Source organism: Pocillopora damicornis, chromosome 2 (genome assembly GCF_964200805.1).
Source record: "Pocillopora damicornis chromosome 2, jaPocDami1.2, whole genome shotgun sequence".
Lineage (NCBI taxonomy): Eukaryota > Metazoa > Cnidaria > Anthozoa > Scleractinia > Pocilloporidae > Pocillopora > Pocillopora damicornis.
The window spans coordinates 20,096,745-20,109,395 of record NC_142671.1 but is presented as its reverse complement, the minus strand read 5'-3'; the positions used below and the strand labels follow the sequence as shown (position 1 = coordinate 20,109,395).

The 12,651-nt window shown below is 38.8% G+C and overlaps 2 protein-coding genes across 3 annotated transcripts; one reads left to right on the top strand and one right to left on the bottom strand.

The window, feature by feature from the left end:
• Nucleotides 1-1,550: 1,550 nt before the first annotated feature.
• Nucleotides 1,551-7,665, top strand: LOC113680249 (kelch-like protein 3). Of its 2 annotated transcripts, XM_027197266.2 has the most exons (4): nt 1,551-1,909; nt 1,996-2,905; nt 4,886-5,116; nt 5,504-7,665. In XM_027197266.2, exons 2-4 carry the CDS (start codon nt 2,035-2,037, stop codon nt 6,118-6,120), a joined length of 1,719 nt encoding a protein of 572 aa, XP_027053067.2. In that variant the 5' UTR covers nt 1,551-1,909; nt 1,996-2,034; the 3' UTR covers nt 6,121-7,665. The 2 variants fall into 2 exon arrangements, with proteins under 2 accessions (XP_027053067.2, XP_027053068.2); XM_027197267.2 differs by having other exon boundaries at nt 1,565-2,905.
• Nucleotides 7,609-11,472, bottom strand: LOC113680252 (uncharacterized). The gene is made up of 3 exons (XM_027197271.2): nt 11,359-11,472; nt 9,245-9,954; nt 7,609-8,965 (listed from the first exon to the last, which is right to left on the bottom strand). Exons 2-3 carry the CDS (start codon nt 9,888-9,890, stop codon nt 8,886-8,888), a joined length of 726 nt encoding a protein of 241 aa, XP_027053072.1. The 5' UTR covers nt 9,891-9,954; nt 11,359-11,472; the 3' UTR covers nt 7,609-8,885.
• Between the last annotated feature and the right edge of the window lie 1,179 nt (nt 11,473-12,651).

Here is a 12,651-nt window from a genome sequence, read left to right as displayed (position 1 = left end):
CATATCTGGTCCTCTAAGTGCTAATTTACCAGAACACATTCCATATTGTTCAGTAGTGAACAGAACATCTGCGATCACGATGACCATAAAACGCTTAATTAATCTTGCTGTCCATTAACACTTTGCGTACCAATGAATATCGACCTCAGCATGCACTGTACAAAGGAATCATCTAAACCGCTTTTCACACAGTTCAAACCCCTCTGAACAGCTGCTCAACAGTGGTTTCGAGTTGTGAAAAGAAATCAAAGTTGGCGTAAAACATTGTTTTCTTGGTGAGGCAGCCATGCGACTAAACGTATGCATTTTTTGTCGAAAACATACAATATAACAATGAGAAGGAGGGTTGAGCCATATCAACAAGTACAATTTACACGCACGCAAGCATGACTCGAACTAAAGATCGTTCGATCGTTTACTTATCTTTTCGCCTGAAAACCTTACGGTCTCCACTTTCTTCACAGAAAAGAGTTAATTACCCATAGCCTAAAAATACGCGAATAACTTTTACAGTAACCTCGACTTCCCCTTACGTATCTTTTATGTTACACTAATCACTCAAAAGTAGACAATGAGCGTAGATTTCTATCCCTCAAGGTAAAAAAGTGAGCCACTTTTTCTGCACTTGAAGGCTTGGGGTGATGAGCAGTAGAGTTGCTCTGGAAAAACGGGTTCTGTTTTTCTGAAAATGATGTTTTTATCCTCTTTTTTATGAAAAACTAGTTGGATTGTGCTGTATAAGTCGAGAAGCAGATGCCAATAACTTTAAGTTTCGTTCAATCGTCGCCACAGAAAAGGTCTGACACTTGATTCTTGTAGAGGAAGATGTTGTAATCAATGTGAGGTGGCTCGTAGGGTTATATTGTGTTGTGAGTTTCAAAATAAAGGGATTTTGTTTTGTTTGTATTGTATGGTTGTGTGCTACGGCCGGAATACCTTGTAGTGTATATGAAAGCAGAGGGTCCTTCGCAACAGCGAATTTTCGAGGAACGCAACACAATACTGCAACAAGGGTAAACTTTTTGGAGGGCAATATGTTTGTTATTATAAATAGAGCTGAATCGAATCTGAATGATATTGGGACGCGCTCCCAGTTGAAGTACCTAACGGCGCCGCAACACACCAACCATATTGCTAAGGATTATTTTTGGAAATGTTTTCCATCCTATTCATTTTTTCTATTGAAAACATCTGAAAACATTATCACGATAATTCGCTCGCTTATGCAAAGCAAATAAATAAACAACGCAATATTTTGAGTTATTCAAAAATATTTCGCCAAATTTTTAGCTCGTGAGGACTGTAATTCCTCGAATCAGGTGACTTACAAAAAGACTAAGAAGAAACCTTCCACGTTTTCATCATCAAACATTGCGTTTTCGGTAACTCAAACGCTGTATCATTATTTCAAGAATGAGTCGCATATCCTTTAGAAGTTTAGTAATACGGAAATACTAAATGAGTGCATTCGTGGGAACTTTACAAATACGGACATTTGATACCTCAGCGGCTTGCGCAGATATAAATATTGCCCGACAATATGTGTACAACAGAATGTTTATTCGCGTTAACGACAAAACACAAGAAAAAAACAGCCGAACAAAGGAGATTTATTTTCCCGCCTTCGACCACCTGTTGCCGTACACAACACCACCAGCCAATGAAATCTCGTCATTTCTATTTTTATCCAATCATCGTTGTGCTCTGCCATCTTTCCTAAGCCTACACGTGGAAACACAATGCAGCTGACTGCAGTTCACAGCCTTTGTTATGCTACATCCGTAACAATGGCACTTGTTACAATACATGTCAGCGATAAAGGGGCGCGAACCACGCGTCAGCCACGCGGGCAACAATAACAAGGTCTTTTGTTTCGACAAGGCGCCGAAAATGAAAGTTTAGGCTCTAGGTAACCACAAGTAATGAGCATAATTTGAATTTCATATTCTTTCAAAGAAGATCACCTTTTATTTACATTTCTTTTCTTTCGACAAGGCTTTTATTTTCATAGACCTGCCCCGAAAGGGCCACAGAATGGAAAATTCAAGGGTCTTGTACGATTTTACAGACGAACACGGCGCGAGCTTGGCTCTTCGCGAGATGAACATTTTGCGAATGGAGAACTGTTTCTGCGATGTGGTTCTATCAACAGAAGAAGGAGAGGAGTTCAATGCTCACCGGCTCGTTTTGGCCTCTGTGAGCGCGTACTTTCGAGCAATGTTTTTAACAGACATGAAAGAAAGCCATGAAACAAACATCACAATAAGAGGAGTAGAATCACAGGCTTTGAAATCCTTAATTGATTTTGCCTACACTTCGACGTTAAGAATCACTTTCTCTAACGTCCATTCCTTGCTTTCAGCGGCTAGCCTACTTCAGTTTCTAACGGTGGAAAACGCTTGCTACGATTTTCTCAGAAATAGCATCAACACCAACAACTGCCTCGATATTTGGAACTTGGCCGATCTGCACGACTGCACAGAACTTCTGGATCTAGCGGAGAACTTCATTCGCTCCAACTTTGTGGCAGTTCTCAAACTGGGGGATTTTAATTCTCTAACGGCGAAACAAATTGTGAAATTGTTTTGTCACGACAAACTCAATGTCCCGTGTGAAAGTGTCGTACTCTTCGGAGCACTGGAGTGGGTCAAGTACGATTTGACCAATCGGCTCACAAATCTCGAAGAATTATTGACCCATGTCCGATTTCCTTTGATGACTCGGAAATTTTTGATGGACACGGCCGCAAGAGAGGAGCTTATCATGAGCAGTTCAGCGTGCCGACAATTTGTTCTAGAGGCGATAGATTATCATCTGATCCCTGAGCGAAGGACAAAGAACCGAATCACGCGGGCGATCCCGCGGGAAAGGCTCAGCCGACTGCTCTATGTGGTTGGAGGTGAAGGTAGGGAAACCCTATTCATGTGGTTAACATTATCAATATTTAACATAGGTAATGTTTCTCTTTGGGATACCTTGGCTCTAGATGGGATAATAAGACTCTCCATCGAAAGGTCAAGCCACCAAACAAACAAAGTTTAATTAACGTGACTTCGTCACGTCACGGCTCACATTTCAAGTTCGTCATTCGCATGCACTCATGTTAAAAATCGCTATCCCTTAAACTACCCTTGTTCTATCATTTCGAGGTTTCCTTCAATTCTTCTCCTTCTTCTTCTTCTCCTTTTTCCTTAATGTATTATATCCATTATCATTTTCATAACTGTTATAATTATCATCATTATTTGGTCTCTTTCGATTGTAATCTTTTTTGCATTTCTCTCGGTTTAAATGTATATTTTCTAATGCCTCAAAGGCGCCTTAAAATGCAAAGAGAAGGAGCGATATGATTCATGTCATATGTACTTATTAACTGAATGGGGGGGATGGATAGGAAAATATTTGGCTGAGGCAAGAGAAAATATTTGGACATTATTTTCGCTTGGCACTGGGGGGTAATAACGTACAGCGAGGTCTGTGCGTTGTGGATCCAAATATTTTCCCGTCCGGCTCAGTCAACCTTACTCAGTCCATAAACATCCTATCACATTCACATTACTGTCGATCTTCCCTTTAATTTTCCCCTCCTTCTTTTAGCTCGCAACTCGCGGGACCATACGACCCTCATACGATCGAGGATTTTTGCCTAATGCTTTTCAATAAAAGTGCAGTTAGGGCCGTTAGGTTCATGTGATAAAACCTCTAACCTCGCCTCATGTTAGGAATTTTAAGAAGCTTGCTGAAACATGGATGACATAGCGTACGATTTGAGCGTCTTATGTTGTAAAGAAGGATTTTGAAGCATAAGATGTGAATCTGCAACCTTTGATTATTTTTATTAGGTTAAGAAATGAAAAACCGAAAAAACAAAAACAAACAAAAGTAAAAACAAAAGGCCAAAGTCCATTACTCTCTTGGCCGTGTTGAATAGATAAAGATTGTTTTTAAAGACCATAAACCAAGTCAAATATCGCTGTTGTGGTTGTAGAAATGCCAAAACCGTATCCTGAATAAGGCCTCGTCGTAGTGCATGCAAAATACACCTCGAATATACCAACAATGAGTTCTCTAAAGAAGAAAAATTGAAGAAAGAAGCGGCTGAGGGGTAGAAATGGGTTTGACGTAGATAACCGATTTAGATGGAACCACTAATTAATAAAGTAGAATTGACACTTGTGATGATGGAGAGTCTATAGAAGAGTCATCATCGCAATATTCGATATTTTACGTTGAAAATCGCAGGGGAGGTGATTAAAAATTAAAAATAAACTCGTCTAAAAAAGAGAGTCTGTATCGACTTACTTATTCATGACGTCAAAGGGCTTTGTATTTTATTGTCTACAAGAAGGATCAAAATTCATAACCGAAAATGAGTAGATTCCAGCCAGGTCGTATGGCATGCGTAATGCCTTACTTAATTTAAAACTTGATGAAATACAAAAACTGTTATTTGTGATTTCAAATTTCTGCCATTCTGCCGTTCACGTCGACTTTAAGTCTCCGAAAGAGGATATCTGTTCTCACGAAAAGTGGGTTGAAATTCTCGGTCCAGCTACGTTTCGTACCACGCAAAACTTAGGCTAAACCACCTTTCTCCCGGTGCTGACGTTACTCCTTGTTCAGCGCCGGTCAAGGGTCGAGGTTACGCCAAGATTTTTGTGTAATAGTGCTATGCGTGCACAACCTTTCACGCTTAGGCGGATGTGCAGCAAGAAAGCAAGAAGGAGAGGTGAAAAAAGTAGATGTGGTGGGCAATAGTAAAACAACCAATTTGAAAAATGAGACTTTTTCGAGTGAAGTATGAGGCTGAGGCTATTAAGTTTCCTAATCCTTTAGTCACTTAAAACTGGACTTCACCCCACATTCTTACATTTCACGTTCTCAGAAAACCGCAAAGTCCTAAACAATGTGGAGTACTTTGACTTCAACGAGAAGAAATGGCGCGTCATTGCACCCATGATCATTCCACGAAAGTTTGCTGGCTCAGTGATACTTGATGGCCAATTGTATGCTGTTGGAGGAATTAACAGAGAATACGCTGACCTGGTGACCGTCGAAAGTTATAATCCCTGTGTGGGGCAATGGACATCTGTTGCGTCACTCAATAAATGCAAAGGTGATTAACGAATGCTAGAGGCATTATAGTGTATCAGTTTAAATTAACTTTGGCTTTCGTCGCTTGGTGATAGGTTTAGAAAGTTCGTGCCATCCTATCCACAAAATTTCAACCAATCGCAACTCGGTCAGTCGTAGTTTTCAGTATTATCACTAGTTTGCTTGTATTCACTCTGAATGTTTCCTTTGGCTTTTTGTGTTATTTTCAAGTTCCACTTTCATCTGATTGGCTGATACCATATCGTTGATTTTGGTCTTACGCGGAACTCAGTCAAAGCGAAAGTCAGCAACTTTACCTATCTATTACTTTGATCCAAAGAAGCTGATACCAAGAACTTCAGTAGAAAAATAGTCATGTTTATACCGTTGTTTGTTTCTTCCATCTTAGGTTCTTTAGCAGTGTCCGTTCTGGAGGGTTGGCTGTACGCTGCTGGAGGATCACACAATGGTTCCGCTCTCAAGAGCGTGGAGCGTTACGATCCGATCAAGAACGAATGGACTCAGGTAGCCAATATGCGCCTTCCTAGGAGCCGCTTTGGAATGGCACCTCTGCATGGGCGCCTGTACGCCGTTGGCGGGTACTGTGGGATTTCCGAAATCGAACATGTGGAATGTTATGATCCAATGACAAATAAGTGGTCCGATATGAGCAGTATGAACAAGTCCCGGATGAATCACGCTGTGGTGACATTCAGTGATCGTATTTACGTTGTGGGGGGCAGTAACAGTGTTGGAATCCTAGATTCCATAGAGAAATACAATCCTGACTTAAATTTATGGCTGATAATCCGCAACACGATGGATCCGCGCAGCGGAGCAGGAGCCGCTGTGGTGTTAGGTGGAGAGGAGGGTGCGCAAGAACTTTTTATCATCGGTGGTCACGACACCCACAATAGAGATACGAATTCTGTGAAAAAGTTGAATCTGAAGTTTGCTGATTACACGACAGCAAATGCACCATGCATGAATTATCCTCGCGTACACGCTGCAGTAGCGTGCGCTTAGTAAGTCAACGTCCGTTCACAATGGGCGTGTGTAAGATCTTGGAGAAAGGAGGAGGTGGCCCATTTGGAATCTGTTGGCAATCTTTTTCAGTTTTTTGCGCTCCGGCCAAGATGACTGGGAACCAATGCAATGTCTGCAATTTTCTCCGCATTAATCTACGTCATAAACAATTAAAGAAACCAAATAATTTCAAAGTTATTATGTGTCGAGTCAAACAGAGAAGTACATCGTGTATGGATATTTCGTATGGGTCCCTGTGAGCACTTGATGCACTCACGTAATTTTTTATTTGACTGAAGGTTGCAGTTCTGCGGTGTTTTTAAAAAGAGGAAAATCCTAACGCCGTTCGAGCAGCAGATAGTGACTATGCTAGAACAGATAGATTCAATTCATTACTAAGTCTATTAGTGACGAACACAAGCAATTTTAACCATCGCTGCTCACCAATCAGAAAAGAGATAACCGAAGTTATAGAACTGGCTCTTTACAAAATTGTTGTGAGGCCTGGGTATTACGGTAAGGTAGGCGGGAAGGATTTACTATATTTCCTGAAATAATATTGGTGAATTTTTAATTCTTTGAAATAGTTTCGGTCAAATAAGGTTGGTTTTCTTCCGTGCCAAACATAATCCTAATTTTCAAAAAGGAAAAAGCAAAAACTGCACTCTACCCATTTTAATTACCATTTTATTACAGCCATTTCATTCATTCATTCGCTCAGATAAAGGATTTCTTTCGTCTATGCAAATATTTCATTGACCCATTAAAGAGCAGTTTTGTAGGTTACGTAAGTCGTTTTTTATTTTTCTGAAATTTGATTGGTTCCTGAACTAGCCTCGAAATCTGATTGGTTGTTGTATCTTGGTAAAGCTTTCGCGTTCGCTGGGAAAAAGATGCGATTCCGCGCAAAAATGGTGCGTTTCGTGAATAAGTCGTACCAATGAGAGCTAATCAGATTACGATGATCATTATTGATTTCTAAATGGATGTAGTAAAAGCTTGTAACAGCGACGTCACCAAGTTCGCTAAGCATATGTAAACTTTGTTTACTCTCTGGGACAAAGGAATTTCATTCATTCAATATCTATGCATAGGCTTGACTGATGAAGTAAAGGCCATAGGTCACCAACATGAAGGGTTTGGGTTTCTCTTCTTTTATTTTCACGTATGAATGGTGAGTATTTCAAATTCATCAAAATCATTTAAGGGTGCAAATATCTGTGTGTGGGGCAATGGACATCTATCTATCTGCAAACTAGGTGATGACTATGAAGATTACTCTTGCAATTCCAGGAAGTGTTACTAACATGGGGTAGTTTATGCAAAAATATCAATTTTGTGGAAGAAAATGAAAAAAAAAAATTGCAAGGATAAGTATGGCAGAACTTACAATTAAATTAAGTCAAGTAAATTATTTATCACTAATAATTGCTACCACCAATTGCACACCACTGTTTAAAATTGGTTAAGAAATAACAAATACCATTATGTATTTGGGAACTTTATTGCTTCTAAAATTTACCAATAAAAGACTATCAATACTTACTAGCAGCCTCATTTGATTTTCTTCACACCAGAACCTTAAAAATGAGAAAACTATGGAAAAACCAAAGTTATAGTTTAACCCTTTAACTCCCATAAGTGACCAAGAAAGAATTTCTCTTCACAATATCAATACAATACCAAGCAGACAAGTGATGAGAATAAAGAAAAATATCAGTTAGAAGATTATTAGTTGAGACAATACCAAATTCTCAAAACTAACATCACAAGAACTGTAGGGCAGACAGTAAGGAGAATTACCAATGAGATCTTGGGAGTTTAAGGGTTAATAAAGTGTATATACACTACAAACATCACCAATTCAAAAGTGACAATGTCTTCAGTTTTGAGTACTATTCAAAACAAATTTGTTAAAAAAAAGACTAAATCCACTTTAATAAACAGAGAAACATAAATGGTGGGTGCAGAGAAAAGGGACTAAATTTCTCACAGCTAACCTAAAAACCAATCAACTCATGAAGCTTAGTATCCTAGTTTCATTGCTAAAGATAAAAAATTTTGCCCAACATTAAGATTAACATATTCAAATTATGCACCATTCTGACTTGATATGAATGGCTCTTTATTTCCCTTTGAAACTATTGTAGGAATTAACCCTATGAGCCTGAGGAGGAAAAAAATTAAAGAACACCCCATAAGAGCCAACCTACAAGAGGTTTAGCTTATCTGTAAATGTGTCAGCCTCTATGACAGAATTAAAAGGCTGTTGGGCAGGAGTCATACTTTATGACTTAATTTCACTGGCTAAAGGATCAACCTTATTTAATGCAAAGACTTTACTTATCATTCACTAATTGATCTCTATCAGGGGGAGGGTATACCAGGGCTCATTTCCTACACAGCAACTGTTGTCCAGGCTAACATAATTGTGGATAACTGGAGTTCATTCAATAAAAAGATGAATGGTCAGAGTAATTTCTGAGAACAAATAAATGATATTATTAGTATTCTTTTTTAACCAGAAAGTAACTCTTCCTAACTAAATGATAAAGAACTACTTTAAAAGATGACCTTTGATAAAAGTTTTTTCTGTCTTGTTAACTGACTGGGATATAAGTGTTATTTGCTAGTAATATGGGCCTGCCAGTCAGAAGCTTCCTAACTTTAGATAAGTGAGAAAAGAAAATCCACAAATAACATGTAGAGAACCACGAATCAATTCAATGTATGAACATCCATTGATTTTGTGCTCTGGTCACCAATCAATAGTTAAGATCTGCTTTCACATCTTCTAGTTCCCTAGACAGATTTGCTACTCGCTTTTTCCATGAGTTCACTTGTTCTGAAATGAAAAACAAACAGACTTGTAAACAGAGACAAAAAGAAACAATGACACCTGGTTTGCCCCAAGTTATGCAGAAGTCTCTTTCCATTTCTATGGGTGGAAGAAACTTCTGTCTTAAGCTTTAAACCAAAACTCAAAACTACTGAAAACAGCTAACTGCCTGTTTCAGCCCTTTTTCCCAAGACAATGAGATCAGCATGGAAATCTAACCATTACTTCTTCACCCATAATGTAAAGTAATCAGAGTGTGCACTAAATGGTATATGTGGTTCTTACGTTTCAATCTGTCCCGTTGAACCACTAGAATCTTGATCTCAGCTTCATTAGCGATGGCCTCTGTTTCCAAATTCCTGATTTGTTGCTCTGTGGTCTCAACCTTGTCTTCAAAGTATTCTTCACGTTTAGAGTATCGCCTGTGCTTTGATTCTAAATTAATGAGTCTTACAGTGGTAGAATCAGATTCTTCGCTGAGCTTGACAATCTTGGATTCAGCTGTATTCAACCTTGCAAGAAGCTCACTCAGTTCAGACTTCATGCAACTGTACCTGACCTTTGCCTCAGCCAAACGCTCCTCAGCTTCATCAGCTTGTCTCTTTTTATCTCTAACCTTTATCTCAAGCATGACAAGTACATCACTGACTTCAAATTCTTTAGATTCAAGAGACTTTCTGATCTTTTCGCTCTCTTCTGCGATCTCTTCTGTGGCTTGGTGACCTTGTTGCTTTTCCTTGAGTTGCCTGTAGCTGTTTGCCAATTCCTCCTTTTTATTTTGGATCCTTTGCTTAAGTACCTCCACTTCATCATCAGCCAGACTAGCCCTTTCCTCTGCTTGTCTGAGGAGGCGTATCAGGTCTTTATATTTGTTCTCTGCCCGTTTGATGTCCTCTTGAGTTTCTTTAGCCTTTCTTTTCAGTGCATCCATGTTGTAGCCAGAACCAAATAACTATCACACAATAACTACAAGCACTAGATGGCACACACCCTGACTGTGGAAAAAAAGAAAATAATTCAGTAAGTACCAGAACTTTCTGAGGCATCATTAAGAAAAGAAAACATGGCTAATCTCAATTGAAGTAATTTAACTGTGTAAAAAAAAAAGGGGGGGGGGGGGTGTTAGAGTTCTTATTTTGCTGTTGAGCCAAGTTTTTAACAAAAAAAAAAAATTACAACTGGAATGTCAAAAGTAGATTATAATACATAACATGTGGTTGAATATTTAATGCATAACCACCCAAATTAAAGAAAAGGAGAAACATAACAATTCCTTCTCTCCACACTCTTTGGGCTAAGTTATTAATCAATGACATATCTAATGTTTGCCCCTTAGTTAGGTTTCACTTTGTGTAGAAAATTGACCTTAGTGATATTAACACCAACAACCATGACCTGTGAGGTTTTGGAACATTCTGCCAGAGAAATATAGCCTTCAGGACCCAGTTGTTCAAAAAGTGGATAATGCTATCTAACAGATAAATCACTATCCAGCAGAAAACTGTTAAGAAAATGTACTGAGCTATCCACCAGATAGCAATTTATCCAGTGGATAGCATTATCTAACCTTTGAACAACCAGGGCCAGAAGTGAATTATACCAAAGGGTATCAAGTACACATGAATGAAAAGTATGCTGAGGCAAGCTAATTCAAATGTTCCAAACCCATTAATGTATTATAATTTTCACAATGTTTGAGGGTCAAAAGTATACACACACACACACACACACACACAGATTCTGACTTCCCATAAAAGGAAAGAAAGTTTCTTATGGATTATGTAGTAGATGTTCATAACAAACTATTGCAGAAAAATAACATACAATATACTGTCGCGCTCAAAAGGTTACTGAAGTTAAGTTTAAACAATTCTTGAAGTCAATTACTGGCTGAACGGTGACTATTCAGAGAAAACAAACTTATGTATCAGCTACAACAGCTCTCATCCAAATAAGAAATCAGCAAAGGTTGAGTAAAAGTTTAAATATATTGGCTCAGCGGGAAAACCAATTCAAGACATGTAAACCCCTACACCGTAGTCGGTAGACATCACACTAAATGCAGATGCTAAGCAAAGTATCAAACGTATGCTCTCACCAGACTTCAGTCTCAGAGATTTAACCTTCGCAACTTACATGAAAACCACTACTGAAGTTCTGGCTTTTTAACTAGCCCGGCCAGGTTCTAAAAAGAGGGACATCGCGAAGATAAACTGCATTTTTAAAGCAATCTTTCCGTCTATCCAGAAACCTTTTGAAATTGAACATGGCGTAGCACGAGTCATAAAACATTACTATGAATTGGCTGCCAAGACAAATATCGATCTGATGTATTTCCGATCCTGTGAAAAAACGGCTCCCGTATCTTAATCACAAGGAGTTTTAATTGTTAAATTTACCTGTAATGCAGAAGAAGTAGCCAATTTTGCAGCGTGTTATCCAAACGCCACCAAATCTGCAACCACACCTCGCCTCTCAAGACTGGGTGTGCATAAATTAGGTGCACTCGATTTCGGGTATATATGCTAAAACCAAGTGTCGCCATTCATAAATACGGGATGTTTCCCAGTTGATAACATGTGTTCTAAAATTTTGTAAGGGATAGTATTTAACAGCTTCGGAAAATAACCTTCCCGGGGGGGGGGGGGGGGGAAGAAAAAATGTTGCTTTCCTTTAAGTTCTAAACTATCAGTTCGACTTCAGCAATCAAGGGAAGATCTATAGGTTTGTTTTCTGGCGTAATAAAAATCCTGGAAGAGTTGCACGAAAAAAAAAAACAATCTTTCATCTCTAACTTTCCCTCATACGATGTACACCGAAAAGAACCAAAATTAAGTGAAGCTTTCAATAACCTTTCCTAAAGCAAAATGGTTACAATAAGCTTTAAGCAATGCCTTTGCGTCGAAAGCTCTGAAGGTCCAGCTTTCTGGAAATTGAAACACAACAGATCCATTTTAGATTTTTTGATGTAGACCTGATTTGTTCGTGGTCTATCTCGCAAGATTGTCCATAGAACCATTTTCAGATTAAATATTAGTTCGGCTATATTTTGATGTTTTCAAATTTTCTCTCCCTTGGGTGCCCTGTTTGCACCTTTCCCTTTTGGGTTTCCAGCTGCTATTGGTTATTCTTGTCATTCGTTTGGTATAGTTACTAATTAATTTAGTGTGTCTTGCCCAAGAAGAAAGAAAAAAAAAATTGGAGCGGCGTTTGGGACTCCTAAAATACAGTTCTCGCAACTATTCGAGTGGTTGACCTCGAGGAAAGAAAATTTTTAGCAGGTATGAGTAGTTTCATGGTGGATTGTTGTTTATCTATGCCCAAGAATCAGTCGTGGCAGTTCATGACCAATAAAGTAAAACTTCACCAAATAACTTAAAATTTCGGCCAATTTAAAAGTGCACTACAGAGCTCAAGTGGACATACGGATGCTACGCCCCTGGAAACACAAACTGGCGACCTATTTCAGTAGAATTTCAAGAGTTAATTTTCATCCCCACACTATGTATTTGTTTAGTGTGAATTCAGGCTACAAAGTTTCTCAAATGTTATTAGAATATATCTTCCCACGCTCTATCACAAAGCAAGACGTTGCATGCTTCTAAACTGTTTTGGCAAAATCACTTGAAGTCTTGGAGAAAGACACAAGCTGCAGAAACAAACCCGCCGCTCTATAGGCCAGTGTGCCTACA

Coding starts and splice junctions, on each gene's coding strand:
- LOC113680249 (XM_027197266.2), top strand. CDS start 2,035: ATGGAAAATTCAAGGGTCTTGTACGATTTTACAGACGAACACGGCGCG. Junction 2,906..4,885: donor CTATGTGGTTGGAGGTGAAG/GTAGGGAAACCC, acceptor TCACGTTCTCAG/AAAACCGCAAAGTCCTAAAC. Junction 5,117..5,503: donor GTCACTCAATAAATGCAAAG/GTGATTAACGAA, acceptor CTTCCATCTTAG/GTTCTTTAGCAGTGTCCGTT.
- LOC113680252 (XM_027197271.2), bottom strand. CDS start 9,890: ATGGATGCACTGAAAAGAAAGGCTAAAGAAACTCAAGAGGACATCAAA. Junction 8,966..9,244: donor TCAACGGGACAGATTGAAAC/GTAAGAACCACA, acceptor TTTTCATTTCAG/AACAAGTGAACTCATGGAAA.